This window comes from Gopherus flavomarginatus, chromosome 2, assembly GCF_025201925.1.
Source record: "Gopherus flavomarginatus isolate rGopFla2 chromosome 2, rGopFla2.mat.asm, whole genome shotgun sequence".
Lineage (NCBI taxonomy): Eukaryota > Metazoa > Chordata > Testudines > Testudinidae > Gopherus > Gopherus flavomarginatus.
In genome coordinates, this window is record NC_066618.1 from 200,961,198 (window position 1) to 200,988,233 (window position 27,036).

At 42.0% G+C, this 27,036-nt stretch overlaps 3 protein-coding genes across 5 annotated transcripts in view; 2 read left to right on the plus strand and 1 right to left on the minus strand.

Moving 5' to 3' along the window:
* The first annotated feature begins 1,551 nt into the window (after positions 1 to 1,551).
* Positions 1,552 to 2,859, plus strand: LOC127044701 (uncharacterized protein F54H12.2-like). The gene is made up of 2 exons (XM_050939772.1): positions 1,552 to 2,367; positions 2,527 to 2,859. Exons 1-2 carry the CDS (start codon positions 1,552 to 1,554, stop codon positions 2,857 to 2,859), a joined length of 1,149 nt encoding a protein of 382 aa, XP_050795729.1.
* Positions 2,860 to 13,637: 10,778 nt separating this feature from the next.
* LOC127044248 (uncharacterized) lies at positions 13,638 to 14,854 on the minus strand. Of its 2 annotated transcripts, none has more exons than XM_050938850.1 (2): positions 14,468 to 14,854; positions 13,638 to 14,335 (listed from the first exon to the last, which is right to left on the minus strand). In XM_050938850.1, exons 1-2 carry the CDS (start codon positions 14,747 to 14,749, stop codon positions 13,643 to 13,645), a joined length of 975 nt encoding a protein of 324 aa, XP_050794807.1. In that variant the 5' UTR covers positions 14,750 to 14,854; the 3' UTR covers positions 13,638 to 13,642. The 2 variants fall into 2 exon arrangements, with proteins under 2 accessions (XP_050794807.1, XP_050794806.1); XM_050938849.1 differs by having other exon boundaries at positions 13,638 to 14,338.
* A 3,030-nt stretch (positions 14,855 to 17,884) lies between these two features.
* CD226 (CD226 molecule) overlaps positions 17,885 to 27,036 on the plus strand; it is a 42,579-nt gene continuing 33,427 nt past the window's right edge. For both annotated transcript variants that reach the window (XM_050938845.1, XM_050938846.1), the window contains exons 1-2: positions 17,885 to 18,018; positions 18,304 to 18,633. In XM_050938845.1, the coding sequence (XP_050794802.1) occupies positions 17,940 to 18,018; positions 18,304 to 18,633 (409 nt within the window). In that variant the 5' untranslated portion in view covers positions 17,885 to 17,939. The remainder of the gene's footprint in view (positions 18,019 to 18,303; positions 18,634 to 27,036) is intronic.

Consider the following 27,036-nt stretch of genomic DNA (forward strand, 5'->3'; position numbering starts at 1 on the left):
GGGCCGAAGACCTGTATACCGATTAAAAGATTACGAAGGTGAGGCAGTTACTGGATCTTTTTACCCTGAAGAGTTACAAAAAGTAAACCCCAAACGAGACAGGATTTACAGGATTGAAAAAATTCTAGCGGAGAAAGGAAAAGGGAGAAAAAAACACTTACTGGTAAAATGGTTGGGTTGGCCTGATAAGTTTAACAGCTGGGTGGAAGCTTCTCAACTCTGTGACATTTAGACACAAAACAAAGAGAAAAAAAAAAACAAAAAACCAATTCCTCCTGCAAAGACAGATAGAAGAAAAAATAATAATGAGCGACGGCAGGTTTTACATCACTTTGCCCAGCAATGCCAGCTCTGCAGTTTTTCCCCAAAACACCATCTCGAACTTTACAATACGGCTAATTAAGCCCTTGGATCTCCCGGGTGCCTGGGAGGTGGGGTTAGTGGAAATACAATACCCGCACAGCTGGAACACTATCAATGAAGACACCCCTTTTGAAATTACCTTTGAAGATATGAAGTGGAATTTCATCCTACGACGAGGTTATTACTCGACCATACCTGAATTACTGGAGCATATGAACAGCACCATGGCTCGTCACCAAGGACCGCCTGAGATGGTCATGAACTACGACCCTGTAGGTAGAAAAGTGAGACTTAAATCTACCAATTTTAACTACGGGTTTTCTACTGGCGGGGAACTAGCTAACATTTTGGGTTTGGGCCCAAAACGCAACGTCCAAAAATTTCCCTTCTCAGCAGACATTACAGGGGGTTTTAACTCCTTGTATCTGTACACAGATATTGTAGAACACCAGTTTGTGGGGGACTTTTCTGTTCCCCTGTTACGCTGCGTCCCTGTCCAAGGAAGGAACAATGAGTTTGTTACCATCACCTATGATAAACCTCATTACGTTCCTGTTAGTAAACACCACATCGACACCATTACCATTGAAATAAAGACAGATCAGAACAGACATGTCTCATTTCGCTTCGGCAAGGTGATCATCAAGCTGCATTTGCGACCGCGGAGAGAGCGAGGTTTCTAAAAAGCAAAAAAAAAAACATTATTATGGCGATCCTAAAAAATTATGGCGACCCCACCATCTACAGGAACTATTACAAAGCCCAGGCTGGATACGCCCTTCCTGGATATCATGGGGCCCCCGTGATGTACGGGGCTGGTGTGGGTGGAATATTTCGTAGCCTCTTTCGAAAAGCTGTACCGCTTTTGAGGAGGGGGCTAGAGATTATTAAGCCCCACGTAAAAACCGCCGCTCAAAACATTGCTAAAGATGTGGTAGGTCATGTCTCCCGTGCTGTTCTGGAGAAGGTGGGGAATACAGCTTCACAGGAAGGATCGGGGCTGATGTACATTAAAAGGAGGAAGAAAAGAAAGAGAAATACGTCATACCCGCGACGCACAGGTCCCCCAAAACCTTTTAAAAGAAGGGCTTTGACATGCAGAGCCGGCCATAAACGAAAGTCCAAGAAGCAGCCTGGGCAAAAGAGGAGACGCGCTCTGCTTGGTAAAAGAGACATATTTTAATCAATATGGCTTTTGTTCACTGCGGGTCTGAAGAGTGCACCAAATCCGAACTAGACTTGTTTCAAATAGCCCCTACGCAGACCAGCATCGAGAAAAGCATTTACATCGAGGTGCCACCTCTATCGGCCGTTACGGAGTCTGCCCCCATTGACTTTTTTATAGCAGGGAATGGCATAGATTATATGGATTTAAACAACACGCTGCTTTACCTGTGTTGCAAGATTGTAAAAGGAGACGGAACTGAACTTGCTGCGGACGCTGAAGTGGGCCTGGTGAATTACCCCGTGGCCTCTATTTTCAGTCAGTTGGATGTTACGCTGGGAGACCGCCTTGTAAGCCAAAGCAACAACTGTTACCCTTACAGGGCCTTTATAGAATCAGTGCTCAATTACAGCGATGACACCCTCGCCACGCAATTTTCTGCCGGCCTGTTTTACAAAGACACTGCTGGACAACATGAAAAAACAGAGTTGGATGGAGAGAATCTAGGGTTTGTGAAGCGTGCAAAGCTGACAGCCCAGAGCAGAACGGTAGAGCTGCTGGGCCATCTACACAGTGACCTGTTTTTTCAAGAAAAACTTTTGTTAAACGGAGTGGATGTGAAAATTAAACTGACACGCAGTAAAGACGCCTTCTGTTTAATGGGCAGTGCGGCTGAAGGCTTTAAACTGCGCATTGTATCAGCGTCCCTTTTTGTGAAGAAAGTACGGGTGGCCCCGGGTGTCCGTTTGGGGCATGCAGAGGCCCTGCTTGCCGCTAATGCTAAATACCCCGTGGACCGTGTGGGAATGAAAGTGTTTAGCATCCCTGCAGGCAGCAGGGTCAGTAACCAGGAAAACCTGTTCTTGGGACAGTTACCCAAAATGCTTGTCCTAGGATTTGTGGATAACGATGCCTTTAGCGGCAGTTACACTAAAAATCCCTTTCATTTTAAACATTACGATATTAATTTTGTGGCCCTGTATGTGGATGGTGAACAGGTACCGACCAAGCCTCTGCAACCGGACTTCGAGGCAGGACGCTGCGTGAGAGAATACATCAATCTGGTACAGACAGCTGGTAAACACATGAAAGATCGTTCTCTGTTAATCGACCGTGAGGAGTTTGCACAGGGTTACACCTTGTTTGCCTTTGACCTGTCTCCCGACCAGGAATGCGCAGATCACTATTCCCTGATTAAAACTGGGAACCTGAGAGCAGAAATACGGTTTGGAAAGGCTTTAACGGTTACCGTCAATATGATTGTGTATGGAGTTTTTGACAATGTCATAGAAATAAATCAGAGAAGAAACGTTCTGTTTGACTACATGTGAACATGGACACCGTGCAGCTCTCACGTGTCTTATCAACGGATCCTTACACAAAAAAGAATTTTTTAGATGTGTTCCCTTGTGATTGGCTCCCTGGAAGCAAGCTGTCTCAGAGGCCCGTAGGTTTGGTGGTGAACACGCATCCACACAACCAACCGGGTGAACACTGGCTCGCCCTGTATCTGGCGGAGCATAACCGTGGAGAGTTTTTTGACTCATATGGGCAACCCCCGAACAGCGTGTTGTTTCCTAAAAGCATTATGAAATTTTTAAACAAAAATGCCACAGACATGGTGTTTCACAATAGACAATTACAAGACCCCCGCTCCGTCGCCTGTGGCTATCACTGCGTGTTTTTTTTACATCATCGTAGCAAGGGTTTATCTTTTGACCGGATTTTAAAATTGTATTCTGACGACTTAGTGCAAAATGACCGGATGGTGATAAATTTTGTAAAAAATAAATTTAAATTTTTGGGCATGCCTAGCCTTGCTCAAAACATGTTTCAACAAGCCCAGACATGTGTATCTTGTAATGATTTTTATAGCCATGTTACCCAATAAAGCACCCCAGGTTAGGGGTTTAAAGAAATTGATGTTTGTCTGTTTTTTTAAATGACCAATTGAAAAAATTACACAGATTTTTTTAAAAAAAATCTAGAAATGTTTTATTTAAAGCAAAACATTACAAGTTTTAAAATTTTTAGAATGTGAAAAACGTTACACACTGAGCCATTGGGCTCTTTTAGCCAATCTTTTTTTTTTTTTATAGGGCAAAAAAGGGGTCACGGATTCCTGATCCACCCCGGTGTCAGCAGTCGAGGCCTTGAGGCGTTCCAAAAGGTCTCTGTTGGCTGCATTGCCCATGACAGAAGATGGTACGTTCAGTTCCGCCATGGCATTCATAAACACATCCCATCCTTTAGGTACACGTTTGCTAGGTACAGAGCGAGTTTGGGTGACAGCCCTGACTAAGTCAAGCATGTTAGAACCATTAACCACAGAGCCTTTGTACACAAAAGACCCTTTATCATTCCATGAAGAGAGATTTTTATCCTGCCCCAGTTTATTTAGCAATACTATTGCATTTTTTTTATAACGCTTATTCACATTATCCAGCACCTCCTGAGCAATAGAGTCTGAGTTCTTTGGTGTTTCTGGGGGTTTGGCAGTTACGCTTTGTTCCTGTTCCGGTAGAAACAGACTTATTTTCCCTTTATCCGCATCACTTTGCCTCACGTACGTTAGGTACCTTTGAAGCACGGCGCTGTAAAGTTTAGCCTTTTCGTATTCGGCCAGGTCAGTTCTTTGAAGAACAGACTTCATTTCAGCGTCCAGTAAGCGAGTTGCTGTTGTTCTGATATTTTCCTCTGCTGGAGGGGGAGCCCTTAATTGCTCCAACTGGTGGCTGGGCACCAGGTACATTTTTTCTGCATACTCCATTATCGATTAGTTAAAAGCCCTGTTATCAGAGGGATAGCAAAACTTAACAGAGGCCCAATAAACCCCCCAGACTGCTTTACCAGATGCTTTTTTCTTTTAAGTGAAACGCTCTTATTACACAAAGTTTTTATAAGCGTGCGTTTCTTTTTCAACACACGCACTTGATTTTGTGTTAAAGGTATGTTTCCTTTTAAGGTATTGAGCGCTATTTCTGAGATGGCCACTACTAGATCGTCAGAGGCCGAACACAGAATAGCCTTCCTTTGCTGCGGGGACGATTTGCTAAGTAATTTTAAAAGGCCCAGGTTTCTCTTCACGCAGCTAGACATGTTTTCAGTCAGCAGTCCCAGCTGTTAAAAAGGGACCTGCCGATAAGTCATTTCTTTTTATATCCAGCTGTTTTTTTTAAAGTATAAACCACTGGCCAGTCTGGAGGGAAAAGACCGGTTCTTAGTCTATAAGCTTCCGGTGTGGAAGCATTTAAATCCACCACCAGGTAGCCATAAGGTCTTTTGGTAGCATCCTCAAAAGCTTCTAGAAAGAATTGAGCTTTGCCAGGGTACATTTGCCGAGCGAGCGTAGCGATTTGTAATTTATCCCTGGGGTTTTTGAACAGAACCATGTACTTTGTGTTTAGGTTAATTGTGCGACTCTTTTTTCCCTGACAAAATACGTTCTGAACTATATACATAATGCTCAGGTTTCTGTGATGCACGTACTTGGTAAAAGCTTTCTCGATTTCATTGCTTTCACAAGCAGAGTTCATCAGATCGTCTATGATAACCATATTTACTTTATTAGTAGGAAACAAACTGTCATCATCCAAAGCATCAGGCAACCCCTCCATAAAATTGATAAAGGGATATTTACAGAGCAGTTCTTTATACAGAGGTTGCCAACAACTATAACACCACACGATATTCTCAGGCATAACAGATAGTGTTTGTTTGGCATTATTCAACACATTTTTTATAAAGTAACTTTTTCCGCAGTTGCTAGGCCCCGCAAGAATTGCGGAAAAGGGGTGTTTCCACCTCGTATCCATTTTTTTTCAAAAGCCGTAGGGCAGGGTTTTAAAACCTTTTCCTAGGACTCTCTTGTTATAAACCACTTTTTGTGTTTTTTTAAGGGTTTTTGTTTCTATTTGCCACTGGTTTTTGTTTCTTACGATAGAGGGCTGCTGCACCTCTATCTTTTTTGAGGTGTTTTCGTTATCTCGCAGGCCCGTGCAGTAGTCCAGGACTAGATCTTTTAAACTTTCAAAGTTGATTTTTTCACAGTTTGCTACGTTTAGGGTAATACCTTTGACTTTTATACAGGCCTTTCCTCCAGACAACTTATACCCATACGTTTTTGGGCCTGCCGACACAAACTCGGTGATGTGTTGATCTGGCGGGAGCTCACTTGTGAGCTCCCCTAAATAATCCCCCAGAGGGGGATTCCAGGCACCCTCCCTTTTCACAAATATCACCGAGTCAGTGTCGTGGTACAGGCACCGCTCTTGCAAACCGTCTAGCAGACTGTATAATTCTAAGCGGGCATAAGCGGTGGTGAAACAGGCTATGACAACATTGGTATTGCCAGAGACAGAGTACCGTTCTTTTGCGTGCTTCCAAGACACGCACGCTGTTTCATCATCGATAAACTCGCAGGATGAAACCTTGTAATTGGGGGAAAATAGGTACTGCAAGAGTTCGTCAGGGTCTCTCACGATGCTGGTGTTGGGTAGGTTGGTTCTTTGGCCGAATTTACCCCACAGAGAATTTAAAAACAGTTTAGCGATTTGGCGTTTAGCAGGGTTTGATCTGATCTCATGTTGGCGTAAACGAACGCCTTCTTTCTGGTAGAAATCGCTAATGTACTTATTTTGTTTTTCCTCGTTGGTGCACCAACTGGGATACCCTGAAGCCTCTTGTTTCTGGCGGAGGTGTAATTTTATGTACTCTGAAAAGAGTTTATTAGATTTTTCATTAAAATGCCAGATTTCATAGATTTCAGCCACCACGTACCCCTTCGCTATAGCCGCGTTCAATTCCACCGTGCACCAAGTCCCCAGGATGGCCCGCTCCTCGTCAGTATGGGTGCATATCTCCCGCTGCTCGGTTTCCGCACAGGTTTGGCATAGCGGGAACATAAGCTTGCCACCCACTCTGACGGGTAACAATGGAAAAAAGAGACCTCGTGGGGGGTAAACTTTAACTTTTGCAATTCCAAAATAATTTGCCAGGGGTCCAAATTTGTCATAAAGTATATCGGGGTGTCCGATAGGGTATTCTTTGGTTTTGTTTACGAAAGGGTACAGGCTGGTAAAATCATAATAGTGGATTTCTTCCCCGGGGTTAGGCTTGTAATACAGGCGGATAGCGTTTGTTCTCCCCCCAAAAAGAGCATCTCTAGGCACAAGAGGCTGGGGTAACTGGGCTCGGTTTAAAAAGTCTGCCAACTCCCTGTCTGTTTCTTTCATCACCTCCCACTCGTGCTCCCAAAGAGTCCTCACTACAAAACCAAGTCGTTTCAGATAGTCAGCCTTGAGCTGCGTCTTGTAATAAAGAAACCCAAAAGATGTCCCCGTCATAGGATTTTGTGCTTTTTCACAATAACAGGTGACACAGCCGTGGAAAAAACATCCATTAAACTCAAAGGCTGTGCGTACCCCATCAACATCGGCATAACCGTCTAAAAAGTAGGGTCCTACCTGTAGTTCCCCACCCTGTAAAGCATGCCGTATTTGTATATTTTCTTTGTAAGAGATATACAACAGCCACTGAATAGATGGAGTTGAATATCTTTTTTTCTGCCTGTGATAGTTGTCTGGAGGCAGAAGAGCTACTGTGTTAGGCTCCAAAAACATAAACCTGTACATAGCCATGCAAACAGATGCCAGTGTTATGTACTGGAATGGATCTATGCACAGTTTTACTTCGGTGAATTTACCAGGTTCTTTCTCTACTACATCTCCCTTCTCCGTCATTTTCATAATCTCTTTTCTGTATAGAGTACAAGCCTGTCTCAAAATTTTGAGATCCTGCTGACAGTAATACGCGAGCTCTTTCTGCAAGTCAAACACCTCAGAACTGTGGTCCTGATACCAGTCGAGAAACTCTGTTTTCTCCCTGGGCATCATGCTTTCTACACCATAGTGTGCCACACTGGGCATAGGTCCCACATAATTTTGATTTTTTACAGTGTTAAAAAAATGTGGAAAATAACCTTTGCACCCTTCAAATCCCAATGCCTGCGGTAGCTTGCTAAGCTTCATGGGCAAGAAGTTTAAAGAGTCTATAAAACGAATCCCCAGGGCCTTCACTTCCACACACATTAGTTTACTACCCTGAGTGATCAGTTCTATGCACATCTTTTCCTTCAGTAACTGCCTAACGATGAAGTACGCATCATAACCTTTGGAATTGTGCGCTAGGAACGTATAGTCGCGAAACTCTTTGCCGATAAAGGTCTTAACAAAGACAGACAGACACTCATCGCCCTTAAATTCCCAGGATTTTTCTGGATTTAAGGACATAGCAAAAATGTAATTGGGAGTGTGCAACCCAGTCTCCTGCATGCATTCAAAATCATAAAAAATATACTTTTCTGAGGATTCAGGCTTTCTAAGGCTATCCATAAAACAAAAGTGACTGTCTACATCACCAACAATCAAACCCTGACACTGCTTACATCGCCTCCCTTTACACTTATGCCGCTTGTTCACGTAAGACTGACACTTATCACACAAAGTTTTAGACAGGCATTCAACTTGGTTTTTTGATGCACAGTCGACATGTCTGTCTAAACATTCTTTGGATCGACAATACAGTCTACAGCTAGGACACCGCAGCTGCACGCCCACGCTGTCTGAGCACGTTACACTCAAGCAGAGGCGGCAACGATACCTACAAGAGTGGTCATGGCTGTACACCGTGTGGCAAAACTCACAATAATTTTTCGCTCCAAACAACTTTTTCACATCCAGAACTCCATAGTAATGCTCATCGTGCAACAGGATGAAATAAGTCTTGGGGTACGTGAGGCCTCCTGTTTTAAAAAAGCCCCAGCCACCTTTTTCCGTATACAGCACCACGTGTATGTTCACTCCTAAATGCTGTTCAAACTTTGCTACGTCACTGACCAGAATCTTTTTTTGATCTGACCACCCCAGTTTCTCATGCAACTTTCTCGCCTCCGCTAACAATTCCGTGTCCGTAGGTTTACGATCGGACATGACGGCCAAAAGGCCACCCGCAAAACACAGATTGGTACCGGTGTAAGTCAGGTCTACCAAACACTGTCTTTTTTTATGAATAATTTGACTACTAAGGATAGAATTTAAAACTCTACGAGCACCCCCACCCCTGTTTTTTACAACTGTCACAACAAGGCGCAATGTCCCATCGAGATGCAACTCTCTATTGCTCTGTAGCAGCTTTGAGGTCTGATTTAAGAAATCCTCAGCAGATAGCTCATCCCTAGTTCTTCTGACTGAAAACAAAGGGTTAGCTAAATTACGGCTCTCTAAACGTAACTGAACGTAATCATCAGGGCCTACCCTACCATTAACATCATCGAGTACCAACTGTATTCCCTGGTGTATGGCTTCAACAACCCGCTGAGCTGAATTTACTTGCTCAAGATTGACAAAACGAAATTCCTCACAATATACCGACCCCCCAAATCTAGGTAATTCACGTTGCCAACTTCTCACTCTTTCCATATACACCTCTGCATTTTCGGGGTTACTTGGGGGTTCCTCTATGGGATCATTAGCGGGATCTTCTACATCAGATGCTATTTGGGAGTCAAACTCTGAGAAGCCTCCATGAGGGTCATTGGAAGTAGAATGGGGCCTGTCTAGAGAGCCCTCTGGGGAATTTGCTAAACCAGAGTCTGATTCCATCTCCCCATTTTCAGAGAAGCCAGTCTGAGAGCCTCCAGTAGGAGGCATCTCTCTTTGTTTTTTTTTCCTCATTACCTCTTTAGCCCTTTTTAAGATTTTTACAGCCACCCTGGCCTGAAACTTTTTGGCAGCCATTCGTTTATCCCTCAAGCGCTGTCCCCCCTTTTGTTTACACATAAGCTGATGTGTACTCTGGAGGGTGCCCCTTTTACCCAGGCCCCTTTCCACGACTAGTCATGCCTGCTCAGAGACACCCTTTTCAGCCCTCTTGTCTTTTAACATTGCTCTGAACAAAGCATCATATTTTTCCCAAGTCTTTCTAGAAGGCCGTTCTTTTAGACTCCCCGAGGATACAGCATCCATCACTTTTCTGATGGAAGCATCAAACTCTTCCCAAACACTAGAACTTGGGGGAGCTGTGGCGAGCTTATGGTTTTGGGAGAATGTTTTGTCAGTGCTCGGTGTTTTATTCACAACCCCTAGAGTGCATGCTCCGGGTTTGTGAACGTGGGCATTTTCTTTCACAGTTTTCTCAGGGCTTGCTGTGGCGGTGGCCACTGAGGAACTGGAATTGTGTGTGTGTGGTTGCAACACCTTGGCATCGCAGAAGCTTCTAGACCGTGGTTTTTTATACGGAGCCCATACACCACATGCTCCAGGTTTGCGCACCTTCAGAACCCCTAGAGTGCGTGCTCTGGGTTTGTGAACGTGGGCATTTTCACTCACAGTTTTCTCAGGGCTTGGTGTGGCTGTAGCCGCTGAGCTACAGGAGTTGTGTTTGTGTGGTTGCTTTTTACCAGAGTCTTTTATTTTGTCCTTGGGTTTCACGTATATGAGGTCTGGGCTGCCCGGATGCTTCATCTGCACTTCAGTGCTGTTTTGCGTTGTTAAAGGTCTCAAAGCAGATTTTTGGTTCTTTGGTAGTTCTTCTGGAGGAGGTGTGCTTGTAGCGCTGACTACAGCATTTTCAGAAAGGTTGCCCATGCCTATGAGGGGAAAGAAACCATAACAACAGTTTACAAAAACTGAATTTTACCATCTCTCTCTCACCCACACCTGTGTATTTACTTAAAATACAAAACCTCATAGAACAACTAAACCAATAAGCAAAATATATTTACTGGGCTTCATCTGTCCATCAGTCACTGATGCTGGTAAATTTTCCTTTTCAGCTTTCTCCTCTCTTTTTCTTTTGAGTTTGTTTTCCCTCTGGTCATGTTTTGACAGTACTGTGGAGCAAACACATAAAGCCATCTTGTAAAACTTAAATTATATATATTCATTCAGCAGGGTGTTTTTCTATTTAAAAAATCATAGCTTTACAACAAAATAATCCATTTCTGGCCCTACAATAAACATCTTATTTCGCAAAATAAAAACCAAAAACTGCTTTTTAAAAATCCATTATGCACAGTAAAAACCAAATACTTTTAAAAAAAACCTATGCCTTCACAAATCCCCCTTGCCTCCCCCCCCCCATCCCAGCTTTATAACACACACAAACCAAATCATGCTTGCAGCCACACACACTTTTCAAAAACCCACATGCATTTTAAAAACCAGTTGCAGCCCCCCCCCTCCCCCTGCATTTAAAAGCCCATGTGTTTGGGCCTTTCCCCCTCAAAGCCCATTTTTAAACACACACCACATTATGTACAGTAACAAAAAAACCTGTTTAAAACAAACCAAATACTTTTTTAAAAAAACCTATGCCTTCACATATCCCCCTTGCCTCCCCCCCCCATCCCAGCTTTATAACACACACACACACACCAAATCATGCTTGCAGCCACACACACTTTTCAAAAGCCCACATGCATTTTAAAAACCAGTTGCAGCCCCCCCCCTCCCCCTGCATTTAAAAGCCCATGTGTTTGGGCCTTTCCCCCTCAAAGCCCATTTTTAAACACACACCACATTATGTACAGTAACAAAAAAACCTGTTTAAAACAAACCAAATACTTTTTAAAAAAACCTATGCCTTCACAAATCCCCCTTGCCTCCCTCCCCCCCCATCCCAAATCAAGCTTGCAGCCACACACATTTCTCAAAAACCCACATGCATTTTAAAAACCAGTTGCAGCCCCCCCCACCCCTCTGCATTTAAAAGCCCATGTGTTTGGGCCTTTTCCCCTCAAAGCCCATTTTTAAACACACACCATTATGTACAGTAACAAAAAAACCTGGTTAAAACAAACCAAATACTTTTTTTAAAAAACCTATGCCTTCACAAATCCCCCCCCCATCCCAAATCAAGCTTGCAGCCACACACTTTTCAAAAGCCCACATGCATTTTAAAAACCAGTTGCAGCCTGCCCCCCCCCCCTGCATTTAAAAGCCCATGTGTTTGGGCCTTTCCCCCTCAAAGCCCATTTTTAAACACACACCATTATGTACAGTAACAAAAAAACCTGGTTAAAACAAACCAAATACTTTTTTTAAAAAACCTATGCCTTCACAAATCCCCCCCCCCCCCCATCCCAAATCAAGCTTGCAGCCACACACTTTTCAAAAGCCCACATGCATTTTAAAAACCAGTTGCAGCCTGCCCCCCCCCCCTGCATTTAAAAGCCCATGTGTTTGGGCCTTTCCCCCTCAAAGCCCATTTTTAAACACACACCACATTATGTACAGTAACAAAAAACCTGTTTAAAACAAACCAAATACTTATGTAAAAAACCTATGCCTTCACAAATCCACCCCCCCCATCCCAAATCAAGCTTGCAGCCACACACTTTTCAAAAGCCCACATGCATTTAAAAAACCAGTTGCAGCCCCCCACCCCTCTGCATTTAAAAGCCCATGTGTTTGGGCCTTTCCCCCTCAAAGGCCATTTTTAAACACACACCATTATGTACAGTAACAAAAAAACCTGTTTAAAACAAACCAAATACTTTTTTTAAAAAACCTATGCCTTCACAAATCCCCCCCCTCCCAATCCCAAATCAAGCTTGCAGCCACACACTTTTCAAAAACCCCACATGCATTTTAAAAACCAGTTGTGTAAAAAAAAAAGTTACCTTTCACTATGGGATAAAGTGTTGCTGGAACATGATTGTTCTGTTCCCCCCCATGTGTGTGTGGGCCTTCAGGTTAAAAACAAGCAAACACGTTAGCATTACCACCAAATCCCTATACTTTTTTAAAATTAACAGTATTAAGCTAACTATAGTTAAAATGGTTTTTACCTTGGCCTGGTGGTAAAATGCAGTTTGAAGTTACTGGTTCCATGCTAAAACAGATCACACTGCAATAAGCATAGGCACCATTATTTACTGAAGACAGCATGGGCAAAAAGTGGCAGTAGTTTCAGAGTTAGAGACAGCAAGCTTACCTCTTTTTGCAGTGCAGCAGTTATGTAAAAAGATTTTCTGTTAAAAGGACAGACTGCAGCATACCTAAGGTTTTTATACCCTCTTAGCCCCATTGTTTCAACATAGTTGCTAACAGGTTAATTTAATCACCACAGCTCTCAAATAATAGATTCTGCAGAACACCCTTTTGTATCTCTGTTGTGGGAACCATGCTATATACACAATAGGGCTTCCTCCACCCCTGTAAGTTAAAATACATTTGTGGCTTTCTTACAGTATTAAACAGTACCCCATTTCCAAGTGCAGGGTCCCCTTTTGCAATATCAGTTAATGTCTTGGGGTTGGTTGTTTCTTTCATGCTTAAAGTTTGGGGGGGTGGGGTGTTTTTCTAGCAAGAATGACTCATAGCATTCCACCAACTCCTGGGTCCTTTAAACTGCCCAATAGTGCTCCACCTTTACCCCAGGGGGTTACATTTAAACTGTCCAATAGCATTCCACCAACTCCTGGGTCTTTTAAACTGCCCAATAGTGCTTCACCTTTACCCCAGGGGGTTACATTTAAACTGTCCAATAGCATTTCATATTAATCAGAACTCACCATCCAACTCACCAATCAATTGTAACCCTATAGGAACAAAGGTAAGTAATTGCAAACATTCTGGCTATTCAGTGAGGGTCGGGTGTGTGCTTAAACCTATTTATTTCAACAAGCAGGATAGCTCAGTGGCTTAAGTAATTGTTTGGTAAACCCAAGGTTGGGAGTTCAATCCCTGAGAGAGCCACTTAGGGACATGGGATGAAAAAAAAACAATATTTGGTCCTGCTGGTAAAAGCAGCTCTCCATAACAACTGTATTATACTCAAACATGTCTGAACTATCCTGTTTGTTTGGTTTTTAGGATTTTTTCCCTCCCACAACATGCATTTCAGCTTTTTGCTACAAATGAATGTCTTTTACACACACACACACACACACACACACAAAAACTAATTCTCACAAAAACTATTTATTTATTTTAAAAAGACATACAACTCCTTAAAAACAAACAAAGATGCTTCATTAAAACTTAAGGGCCAAAAGCCTTCTAACAAAACACAGTTAGTCACAAAAGCCCCCCGCCCCCTTTTTTTTTTAATTTACAGCTGCCAAGTTTTATATCGCATGTTTGCACCCTCACCATTCTCTAACTTAATCCTTTTAGATTTCTTACAAATAGTCTTTTTCTTAAGCAGGGTTCTGTAACTTCTTGTGCGAACTAGACGGTCAATATAACGTTGTAAGCAGGCATCTTCCGGCTTGGTCATTTTCTTTAAAACACGGTCAGGGTCTCCACTGAATTGCACAGCATTTATCAAAGTCACCCCTTGTGCTAAATGTTCTTGGGTTAGGCACAGACATTGCATAGCATAACCTATGGCAATAACAGTGTTTAGTAAGCTTTCCAAACACAGCTCAGCACACAGGGCCCGGAGCTTGCAGTTTATATCCACTGAAGTCCAAGTCACACAGTCATGGTGCCGTTGGGCTGGCGCATCTATGACACAGCCCTCACAATCTTCAAAAAGCTTTTCCCTAAGGCAGTGTTTAAGGACAGCATAAACAGCAACACGTACAATAATCCGCATAACTTTTTTACGCTCACGACGTGGCACTGGCTCGGACAGTTCTATGCCTAGCCTCCTCCTAAACTCTTCAAACCCATCATCCTCGGAGCCCTCTTCAACAATTTGTACTGGTGTTGAGCAAAAACATGGTGGGCCCGGTTCATCTTCGCTGCTTGATACAATGCTGTCCAGGGGCTCTGGGTCCTCTAGAAAGGCATCATTGAGCTGCTAAAAGATTTTTTCAAAAAAGAAACAGTGTAAGTACCTCAGCTTAGGGTTTTTTTTTTAAATTTACACAACCCCCCGGTTCCTAGTCTCATCACCCCCCCCACCGCCGTTTCTTAATCGTTCATTTACCTGAGAGCCATCTTTTCCATTTGCCTTGTCCACCGGTGACTCTCCCAAGTGGCGATCTGAGGGGTTGGACAAAGAGAGGCCATCAGGCTCTTTGGGATGTCTCACAAGAGTTTCGGGGTCGGATTCCGGCGTATCCAACAACGGCTGGGCCAAAGGGCTCCCCGTGGTCACAACCTCCTCCTCAGAACTGTCACTGATGTAACGTTTTCTCCGTGGACGGTCAAAGACTCTCGGGGGTAAAACAAAGTCTGAAGTTCTAACGGGGGTGGTAAAGGAGTCCATGTTTTCCTCTGAGCAGCCTTTCCACGCTTTCTAAAACACGTGTCCTTGGTAAGAAAAATGGCCTCCTCTGTTCGGCGCTGGTACTTATGGGGTATTGGTGCTGCACTCGGGTTGGTGGAGGGCCTTGGGAGGAGTTCTTAGAGGGGTCACCCCGGTTGGTCAAAATCTCCTCTCGGGGTGGTCCTTTCGGGAGGAAACCCGTCCTGATTGGTAGAGGGTGGTGGGAGGAGTTCTTAGAGGGGTCACATGACCCTCTTCTAGACGGGGTCACCCACCCCCGGAAGTCACCCTGATTGGTCAAATCTCCTCTCGGGGTGGTCCGTTCGGGAGGAAACCCCTCCTGATTGGTAGAGGGTGGTGGGAGGAGTTCTTAGAGGGGTCACATGACCCACTTCTAGATAGGTCACCCGCCCCCGGAAGTTGCCCTGATTGGTCAAATCTCCTCTTGGGGTGGTCCTTTCTGGAGGAAACCCCTCCTGATTGGTAGAGGGTGGTGGGAGGAGTTCTTAGAGGGGTCACATGACCCACTTTGCTTCCGGTCATGTGGCCATCTTGACCCCGGAAGTAATACCCCCATAGGGTGGGACTTCCGGTGACAGGTGGGAGGGACTAGAGGGGTCAAGGGGCGGGGTTAGGGGCGGGGTTAGGGTTTGATTGATGGTAGGGCCCTTATACTACTTCCCTGGTGTGTATACTTGTCCTTCCAGACTACAAATCTTTTCTTCCAGCACAGTTTCCAACTTGTACTTCATACAGAGGAAATCCCTTGTGGCTCCCAATAGGAAACAAAACATTGCACATGTATTGTTCATCACAATCACGGTTCTATTGCTGGACATCACAGCATTAAGTATAGAGTTATACTTAGAACAAAAGCTCCTGTTTGCTGTTCGTGTTCACTTGGTCACGAGTTTACTTGGCAAATGATTTTCACTCTTTACTTCAAGAAGCAAATAACTACTCACCAAGTTCATCTACCTCCAAGCACAGGATCAGCAGCTATGCACTCTGAAACTCCCATTTGCCACTCCTCTTTGCTGTTATGGTCAACATTTTGTGTCCCCTGTGGCAAGCTGGATCTAAATTAGACTTTGGCCTAAGAAGGATAAATTTGTAATGGCAATAGAACAAGTCCCAACTCAGATCCCAATTCTACATAGGTTCTCATATCACACCCATCATTATGATATCTGAATGTGAGGAAGCCACTTGCTAACTTATAGCCCATTGTACTAAAATCAAGTCTCAGTCCTTAAATGAGATACATAATGGGAATTTCAAATCCGGTGTTGCCCTTTCACTGGTCTTCCAAATAGTGTTGAGTAGGAAACAAGTGAAACAACTATGATTCAAGACCTATCAAGAAGATCAGTTCTGTGACAGTCACAGGACTACTTATGCTCGACGGTAGTCTGGGGGATTGCTTTCCTGTTTAAACTACTGTAGAATGAAACCATGCAACTAGTTTTCTTTGAATACAATAGGAATTTTATTGGCCTGCACAGATGAAAACTAAGGATCCCTCTATCAGTGGCTTTCAGCCAGGGGTATGTGAACCCCAGGGAGTACACAGAGGTCTTCTAAGTGGTACATCAACTCATCTAGTTATTTCCATAGTTTTACAACAGACTACATAAAAAGCACTAGTGAAGTCTTTATGTTTCTTTATACCGCTCTATACACTATACACTGAAATGTAAGCAGGGCCAGCTCCAGCATTTATGCCACCCCAAGCGGGGTGGGGGTGGGGGGGGAAGTGGGAGAGAGTGGAAAAAAAAGCCGTATAAGTGGCACTTAGGTGGCAGCTTTACTACCCTTGATTCATCCTTTGGTGGTAGGTCCTTCCCTCCTAGAGGGACTAAGGGACCTGCCGCCAAAAAGCCAGACGTGTTGCCCCTTTCTGTTGGCCGTCCCAAGCACTTGCTTGCTGCACTGGTGCTGTTACCCAGGGTTCTTCAACCCAAAGCTCTTGGTAACTTTACTCTGTGCTAGGAGGTGTCAGGAAATAAATCAGGGGAGACACGGCTGTCCAACTGATAGATGGCTGGTACAAACAGGACAACACAAGAGTGCTTTCACTTAAAGCTAAACTTTACTAGTCTCAAGCACTTACACACATCTGCAGCAAGATTAATAAAACACTCTCAACCCTTGATAATTACCAAAGCTGAGTGTGGCTTTCCAATGACACAGCGGCAGGTTTCTGGTGGCCAAATCTTCCGTCTGCCAGTGGGGACTGCAAGATGTATCCAGAGGGAGAGTCTAAAACAGTCCCCAAACGAGTCCAACTATCTCAAGCTTTTCCCCTTATTTATACATTAGTAATAGAATGACATGTGCCTTAAAGAAACCTTGTTAAGTAAGCAGTTTCAAGCAAGAGGTTCCTTCTGATTATTGATTAACCAGGTGTGGGTTTTTCCAGAGTCTGCAGCTCTGAAACCCCAATAGACATTCCTGCTCTTTTAAAATGCATGTATCAGCAACTTCAACACAATTCTTATCAGGAAGGATGCAGGGTCAAGTTGCCCTTTCCGTGGCACCTAAACCCCTCCTCCCCTCCTGCCTTGGTCAAGCTGAGATTGCCGAATGGCCAATTTATAGCTTGCTGACTTGGTTGCTTTTTAACAATAAGCCATAGTAGTTTTAGGCACTTTGCTGGTTTGCCAAGGTCTCCCCATACGGTGCTTGGAACCCGCCCTGAATATAAGTACAATATTTGTATTCTAATTGATTTATTTTATAACATGGTAAACATGAGAAAGTAAGCAATATTTCAGTAATAGTGTGCTATGGAACTTTTGTATTTTTATATCTGGTTTTGTAAGCAAGTAATTTTTAAGTGAAATGAAACTTGGGGGTACGCAAAAAAATCAGACTCCTGGGGGTACAGTAGTCTGGAAAAGTTGGGAGAAAGTGCCCTAGATCACCTCATCATCATCATCATCATCCATATTTCTCAAGTTCTCTTGGGGTTGGGAAATTTTTGTTTCAGTGAATTTTGATAGACATTTAGTCTGATGTGAATAGCTGAACTATACTGTGAACCTGATTGCCTATAGATGGGGCTATTGTTTATGTGAAAGTAAAAGCACATTGTTTCTTTCAGGTGTCTCATTTCAAAAGTAAAGACTTCAGTGATAACAGTTGATTAGGAAATAGCATGTTGTGAAGGGAGTCTGAATAAAGCTGTATGACACAGAAATCTACCCCAGCATTCTCAGAGATGGACTATCTTGCCTGCCTTATTGTTGTTCTCCAGTTAGCTGAAAGTAAGATTGCTTTCTTTTTCTTTAGCAATATATGTTCTTTTTTTCTTGCATGACAGATATAATCAGAATTCATCAGTATTTGTGTGTGGCTTAAATAATTTTGAAAGCATTCAGAAAAACTAACTGTTATAAGTTATAACACCCATAAGGATTTTGCTGGGCTTGTTCTTGTGCTGCCAGGCTTTTCAACCTCTAAAATATTTTGCTTGATCTTAGAATGTTAGCTAGCTAGTTGTGTTAAACTTTGAAACTATAGTTAGCGCTAACGCTGGGTATGTGTTTCAGCCACAGGGGAAGGAAGATTTGTGGATGCAACTGTAAAACTCACCAATAATATGAATCTGGAATGCGTCTATCCAAAGACAGATGGCATAACCCAGATGTCCTGGGTTAAGAGTATTGTAACTGGCAAAGAAGTCATTGCTGTCTCCCACCCATTGTACGGTGTGCATATTGAAGACAAATATAAGGACAGAGTTCGCTTTATAAATGCTTCCTCAAGAGACAAGTCCCTAAACTTCATGAAGACCACTGAAGCAGACACGGGCTTGTATTTATGCTCCATAACATTCCCAAATGGAGTCTGGGAAAAGGTGGTACAGGTAATCCAATTAGGTAAGTGAAACCTTTGCTATTTTATAAATTGGTGGTAAATGCAAATATATACAACGTTAAGAAAGATCTGGGCTCTCATTTTGGTAACAGAATTTGATGGATGATTCAGTTGCTCTGCTAATGGAGTCATTTGGAGATTGCTTGCTACCATTTCAGGAAATAATTACATTGCCAGGTATCCAAGGTAGGAGTGATCAACATATATCACAAAGGAGAAGAGCTGAATTTTTGAGGGAAGACATCACAGCAGTGATACAAATGTATTTAATTGCCATGACAAGGGTTTAGCAATGACAGAGTTTTAGAGAATATTGCACATTGCACCATCAGTGAGCCATTTCCATTGGGAAATAATATCTCATGACCTTGCAACCTCACTACCTGTATGAAATTAGCCCTTGTCACCACTGTAGATTGTACTGTTTTGGGGTACACGCTTTTGGGTCCACACTACCTAGTTATCAGTCCTTCTGGCCCAGAAGTTCTTCAGAAACAGAATGACAGAGTAAATAGCCATTTAGGAGTTAAGAGACTACAAAAGGGAGACAGTTAGGATAGGATGAAAAACAAACAAAAAACCCTTTCCCAAATGGGCACTGTTTAAAGCTGGGGAGAGGAGGAAGGCATGGCCATGTTAATAAAGTCTGTACAGGATAGGGAATGGGCCCATGTGGCTTCACCTATCTCTGTAGTTGCTGTTTGCTATTCTTTCTGTTTGCTTTCTCTTCTTCTCCCTGTGGAAGAGGAAAGCTGGAGGATCCTTTCTTTCTTGCTATCTCCTGGAGGTGGGAGCAGCAAGGTAGTTGTCTGTTTTGGCTCTTCTGTCAAGACAGCAGTAAGGCCAATTAGTGCCAATTATGATGTGAACATCTATCTACTAGGAGCTGGATTATAAACATGAATTCGTTTTGTGCAGGCTGTTAAACAGCTTTCAGAAGATAATACGTTTTGGTTACTCCTCAACCTTGGCTACGTTTAAACAGCTAACCATTGAAAGACTGTGTCCTATTCCAGGCTGCTAGAGCTACCGTGGTAAAATGTGACTACTCATATCTTCATTTTATTTATTTATTGGTATTTCCCTTTCAAGCAATGATGAGCTAAAGGAGAATTTAGCCTCTAACTGTTGAAGTCCAGTAGCTGCTAATGGGATACTTCCTTTTTAAATGCCATCTTCCTTCCTGCACTCTTTCCTCTACCTTTCATTTATTTCAGTATCATTATAAGTTAAAGTTGCAGTTGTAGTCAGTTGTCTGTTTAAAATGATATTTTGGGGATCTATATTCTCCCCAGATAATATTCTTTCACATTAATTCCAAGTCAAATAAGAGAGAAGACTTTTCTGACTGCCAGGCTCAGCCTGGGATCTAAAATCCAACCAGTGTTCTCTCTACCTCTCAGCTTTCCTCCAAAAATGAAGATTTTGCCCTTGGGTTTAATATGACACTTTTATTGAGATGGAACCTAGGTCATTCTTCCCTACCTAACTTAGCTTTGTCAACAGTAAAAAACTTCTCTTTGTCAGCATAGTGACCAGATGTGGGGAATGAGAAGATGCTGTTTTCACACAGTTACTTTCCTGACTAAACAACACTTTAAAAACTTGCTAATTCTGTTTCTTTTCCCCCTGCCCCAAAAGCTGTTTTATAAGAAATTCTGGGATGGAAATGACTATACCTGTTATGTAGCCATCAGTCATTCTACCAGTTGAGGGGAGCATTTTGTTTTCCTGAAACAAGTATGGGGATTGTGTTAGCAGTCTCCCTACAGCAGGGAAGGCTTAATTAGCTGCACCTTGCACCTGTATCAGTCAGTCATTGATAAATCCAGGGTGGAGCTCCATACTCACCCTCACCAATGGTTTCCTTCAATGACATCCCTGAATAGTTGCTTTCTTGTTCTATATCTCTGGTTATATTTAGGGTCTTTACTGATCTTCTAAAGAGACCAAAATGCAAACTTAAAAGGTTCTGGAAGGAAAGAAAGCTCTCCTTTGCTTGAAGAATAAGAGGGAAGTAGGAACCAAATGCTAATTTGAGCCTTTGAAAATTTTCCCCTAAAATCTTCCACAGAACTTTTAATATCACTCATCCCAGAGATTGTTTCTAAAGGCTAAACCAAGCTATTAGGTCTCATAAAAATAGTACATTTTTTGCAGTTTTAAAAGTGATTTTAAATAATGTCTGACTGGTACATTTGACTTTCCAAATCCTATTTTTTAATTAATTGAAACACAGGAGGTTTAAAGAGAATTGTAATGGAAACCCAACTGCAATGGAAGGAAAGTTTGTGGTCTTCACTCTTCCCTTTGGTGAAATGTCAATATGAAAATATCAGTGATGACACCAGCAAACACTTTAACAGTTTTTTTAATTAACTTTCTGTGATACTATTTGCAGAGTGTAGAAAGTGGTTTTCACATGCCATCTATTCTAGTATTTCATTTAGCAAGTTGTGAGGCACAGGTATGTAACCCTGACTCCAGCACATTAGCTAGCAGTGCCATTTACAGACAGACCAATGGACCAGTGGGCTATATCTGTATTCAGTTCTTGCATCCCACACACACTGACCAGCCATCTCTAACAAATTAAAAACCTAAACCAAACAGAAGTCTAGTTAAGACTTGTTGGACTTCAAGACATGATCACAGGTACCTTGGCTTGGCTCCCTCTCAGTGGTACTGAAATACACCCCTGGATAGTGCCAGATTGAATCATACCCAAAAATCTTGGTGTGCCTCAGGGACTGGCCCCACAAGCCTTGTGATGATGTCAAAATCTAAGTTTTCACTTGGGGAAAAAAATGGTTCTAGGCCTTAGGTTGTAAAGAGAAGTTTGAAAACTTTAAAAGATACAGTAATGTTTGCCTGTGTCTGCAGATGGGGTTCAGCAGAAGGAGGAGCAGCAGTTGTTAGAGTCAGAGAGAGAGCCACCTGGCCTCAGGCTCATACTCCTGACCAGGTTAGGCCCTCACTGCCCTGGGAAAGGGAAAAGGTGCATGAATAGGGTTGTCCTGCTGGGCTATGTGGGATCACCCCTTGATTGGGCTCAGATGTCCCACTAGCTTCCACTTCATAGCCATGAGAGTTCAAAGCTTACTTGAAAACAAAAAAGTAAAGAACAACATGGCTGTCTCAAGAAAAAAGGGACAAGGTTGGTGACCCTTTGTGACCCATTCTAATTTGAGCTCTGAGCAAGTCTACCCTTTATTTGCCATAAAATCTAAAAAGTTAGAAGTGAAAGAGACCTATGGGTCCTTCGCTCCATCACTCTGCCATTTCAGGATTGTGCCCAGATCCATATTTTTTGAGTGCTTTGGCCAGTCTACCTTAAAATTCCTCAAGAAACAAGGCTTCCACCTCATTCCAATTTCCTTTGGGAAATTAGTCAGCAGTGTAATATCTGCAAATGGCATCCCCTTCACATGTATCAGCAAACTATAAATCCCAGTTAAAATTGCTGCTATTGTCAGAGGTGACTATCTAACAATGATATCATGAGGTTCTGTATGCTCAGTTAGAGATTCCTGCCCCCCCACCCTCATTTTAGTGCTTTAAAAAAATTCTTCCGATGTTCTCTTTAATCTGCCGAGAGAGAATAAATGTTGCATAGACATAACATTTTTTTCATTTAGAAAAATTAAGCCTGGAAACAAGAACAATTTGTGAGAATTATTTGCTTCCCTAAAGGTGTATGTAAACATTGGTCTAAATCGAATGAGCTGCCTTACCAGATGATGCCTTATAACTTTATTCTACCACATGCATTAAACACTTAATTAAAAATAGGGCATGGAAAGATATCTATCACTGCAAGATCATAGCAGAACATTTTCTGCCAATTATATCTAATTTTACTGAGCCATTAATCAGTACAGTATCGCACATTCTATCAGTGAAATTCTGCTTCTTTGAAGTCAGTGGCAAAGCTCCTATTGATTTCCATGGAGCCAGGTTTTCACCATATGTATATACAGTCCTGGAGCCAATGAAAGCAGGATGATCTAGCAAATAGAGCACTTAACTATAATTCAGGAGACCTGAGTTTTATTCCCAGCTCTGCCACTGACCAACTGTATATGATCTTGAGCAAGTCACTTCTCTGCTCGCTTTTAGTTTCATAACGCTGTTACAGTTTTTCTACCTTTAACATGGAGAGAGTCAAATTTGACGTCTTTTCTAAAATGCTTTGAGATCTATGGATGAATAGTGCTATATGCGAGCTAAATATTATAATTCCCTCTGTTTTGCTTCATGTCCTGCAGGGTAAATTCCGTTATCAAGTAACATTCAGTACCTGTAAAAAGAGAGCTGTTTTTGAGGCAGTATTCTTTGTATACGCAAATCCGGTCAGTATATCAGAGAAGGGTCATTTTGGCAGACATATGAGACTGTTTTTGAGTAACAATGACTTCATGAGTTAAGGTTTTTTGTAAAAATTTGTACTTTACTGACTTTTAATGGACTTTTCCAAAAGGGCTGGTTTCTTTGTTTAATTGGGTATTTTGAAGTTATTTTATACATTGTCTGCAGACATTATGAACCTCACTTCTTCTATTTTTTGAAAATGGCATATCTGGAATTTTGCAGTAAGCTCCATCTTTATGAAATACAGTGAACTGAATGAGATCTAAAGTTTTACTCCAAAATATTTGAAATCCTTGTTTTTCTTGCAAAGTAGTTAGTTGTATTTTCTGTCGTTTTGTTAGGCGTGCTCTACATGCAAAGTTGCATCAGTTAAACTAAAGGTGTGATTTTTATACTAATTTGATTTAAACCACTATAACTTTTTCTGTGTGGGAGCTCTTAGATCAGTGTAAGCTTGGCTTATATCAGTTCAGCTTGCAGTGGTAAATTTACAGGCACAAGTTAAACTCTATAAAGCCAGTTTTAAACCAACAAAAGGGTGTTCACGGAGTTTTGTATTTTAACTAATTTATCTAAATCAGATTTTGAACTTCAATTAAACTTGCACAACTTCTGTGCACAGATAAGCCCTAAGTGTCTTGGATCATTCTTTATTATAAAAAAATATCAACAGTACTCCATTCAGACAATTCTCAGGCACTGTAGTGCATCACTTAATTTCGAGATTAGTTAGAGTGGAAGAGAAGTGTTCTACAGAAGGTGTAGACATAATTAGAATCACACATAGTCTAGACTATATTTGAAGATTGTGAAAAACTGTTGGGCTACTATTGAGCCAACATTACACTAACAGTATTGGATATGGATTCCTTTCCTTGCTGTTATCTCTGCCATTGTTGGTGGAGCTGGTTGGGAATTTTTTGGTAAAATATGTTTCTGTTGGGAAATGCCGATTAATTGAAACGGAAACTTTTCATGGAAACTTATCAGTACTGCCCAAAATTTAAAAAAAATTCATCAGGAAGGTTGTTCAGATTCAGGATTGGGAGGTATGGCATGGGGAGGCAGGGAGAAAGAGAGATCCACCGTAGAATAGCCCGTAGCTAGTTAGCATTAGGACACTCACCTGGAATGTGATAGCAATACTATTTCAGACTTGGTTTTGGTAAGTAGTGAGGCCATTAAGGAAGAGCAAGTTGTAGAAAACAACCTTAAATCACCAATTGATGTAGCTGTGAAAAAGGCAAGTGTGAGGTGAGGTACTTGCAGCAGAGAGAGAGAAGAAAGTAGTAATATCTTTGTACAAGGCACTGGTATACTGTGTATGGTTCTGGTCACTCATGTTCAAGAAAGAGGAATTCAAATGGGAACAGGTACAGAAAAAAGCTGTACCAGGATGATCAGGAGAATGGGGAGTCTGTCTTACAAGAGAAGACTAAAAGAGCTTGGCTTGTTTATTTTAGCAAAACTAAGGCTGAGATGGGGATATTATTGCTCTCTATAAATATATTGGGGAGGGAGGTAAAGGACAATCTAAAGAACAATTTTTGCACAATGACAAATTCATATAAATTTGCCATGAGTAACTTTTAGGTTGGAAAATAGAAGAAGGTTTCTAACCATGAAAGGAGTGAGGTTCTAGACTACCTCCCAATAGGGTTAGTGGGGGCAAACAACCTAGCTTGTTTTAAGATGGAGCTTGATAAATTTTATGACTGGGATGACATGATGAGGTAGCTTATGATAGCTGGGGATCTGGAATCGATGACTCAGGAAGTCCCATCCATGTCTGTGTGCCTATGGATGTGGGAGACTCTGGTTCAAGTCCCTAGTCTGCCAGATCTGGAATAAAAGAGCAAATATCAAAGCCTTATTTATTGTGTGTGATATAGAATCCTTGTTTTTCCAGTCAGCCCTATTTTATACTCCATAGAGGCCTTGAGCTGGATTATCTTCTACCGTGCACCTTGGATAGTACGTTAACACCCAAGCAAAGTGAGTACAAAGTCAGAGTGAATTGCTACCATTCTGATTTGGTAGCATTTTACATCCATTTTGCACTGGTATAAATGATTATGCAAGGTTCAAGGCAGGACCCCTGAAGTTTGTCACTGGGTAAATATGGCAACAAGTGGCTAATTTTTTGATTGTCCACATTCACTTTAGTTGTATTTGCTGAAATACTTAAGCACCAAATAAAACTATAGGTATTTTTAGTGTAAACACCAAGTATGTTGTTTAGATATGTGAGTGAAGCATCTATAAGTGGATGAAATAATGAACATCTAGAATATTACTGTAGAGATCCTGATGGTACATTCTGTCTTTATTTGATTTGATTAAACAGGGCATTTGAAAACTTTCGTGTCCACCAGGGAAACGTTTGCCAGCTCTGTCATTTTTATGATAGTGTGTTTTGCTGTGGTCTGAGCGTACACAAAGCTGTTTAGAGTTCTTTAAGGGCCTTCTTAGTAGTATTCCTATCTTGTGTGAACCGCAACCACTTCCTATTACCCTAAAAAACCACAGAGAAAGCTCCATTAAGATGCCACAAATTGAGCTGAATGTAGGGAGTTTGCCCATCCCATATAGCTATTGTTTCAGGCTTTCTTCCTGCAGCACACTCAGCACTATACATGTTTGCACTCTGTTCACGTTTGGGAGGTTTTCTTTAGGACCATAAAGGCTAGAAGCTGCCCCAACCATCCTAAAATGAAGCTTAAATTCCACAGATGCTGCTGAATTTCATTGGGAGAATGCACTTTGACCCCAGGTCTACGACCGATTGCTGGACTTTCTGAAGTCAGTTGTTGAGCTGATTAGGGATATGAAGTTTGGTATAGCTACACTTGTAAAATGTAACTCAAGAGGTCAGAGACTAATTTTTGCAAAACACAGGTTTTTTTAAATTATTATTTATTTAACGAACAAAATCCTCATCCAAAAGAATTAATTAAGCTGAAGTTTAGATTGTAAACACCTATGAGTTCTGGAAGGAAAGAAAAATTTAGACCATTAGAATAAAAAACAAAAACAAAATAAAGACAGGAAATTCTAAGACAATGATAAACTGAAAAAAATCAACAAAATCAAGCATCTGAAAGTATGGAAAATAGACAGTTAAGATACTACAAACAACCATTTATGTGTCACTATACCATTGCCCACCCGCCACTCAAAATGATGAGATAATCATGCCTATACTCTGCATCTTGCGCACAAAAGTGTGAGGCACTTACTCCCATTCTCTCACCTGGAACTTACCATCCTCGTGTTCACACCACAAAACTCCTACATTTGCATCGCCTACACAACTGCAGACTATCCTCTTATTCACCCCTTCTTGAGAAATGGCAACACCAACATCTTGCTTCTTGTGCTACGTGTACACACACAGACCTGTCCGATGTCAAACTGCTTTTCTCATACAGTTGTCAACCTGGAAATGTTACAGAGGCAGAATCCTCTAGATCTAATTTACCCATCTACATCTACCTAAGGTTTTTATACTGTACTTATCAGTATGGTATCTAAAATAGCACAAGAGCCTCCTCTCCCCTCAAAAAAAAAATTCCCTTCAGGCAAAAGGGCATGGATGCTTGATTATTTATTTTAAGGGCATTTATTTTTGTGGGCAGAAGTTATTGAGCAGTAGATTCTACCATCTGATCTGAATGACAGCTGGCTTGGACTCAGCCTGATCATTCCTGATAGCCTAGCACCAAGAATGTTATGTTCCCAGTGTAGTGTTATCCCTGTGGAGAGCAAGGCATTCATTGAGGTACTGTTTAAATAGGTTCCAGTGCAACATGTCTTTTGTAGATTAGGACCAAGCCTCTTAAAATACTTTTTGGAAGAGTCCTGGGAGCCTGTGGCATTTAGAAAGCACAGGTGCTCAATGCCTATGTCAGCCTTATGTCGCCAATGACATGAGCTGCTGTGAGGCGTACCCACTTCAGTTTTTTTGTGGTGATTGACTCTAAACTCAGGTAAGAGTGAGTTGATGAAAACAGGAATGACTGTGGCGACATTAG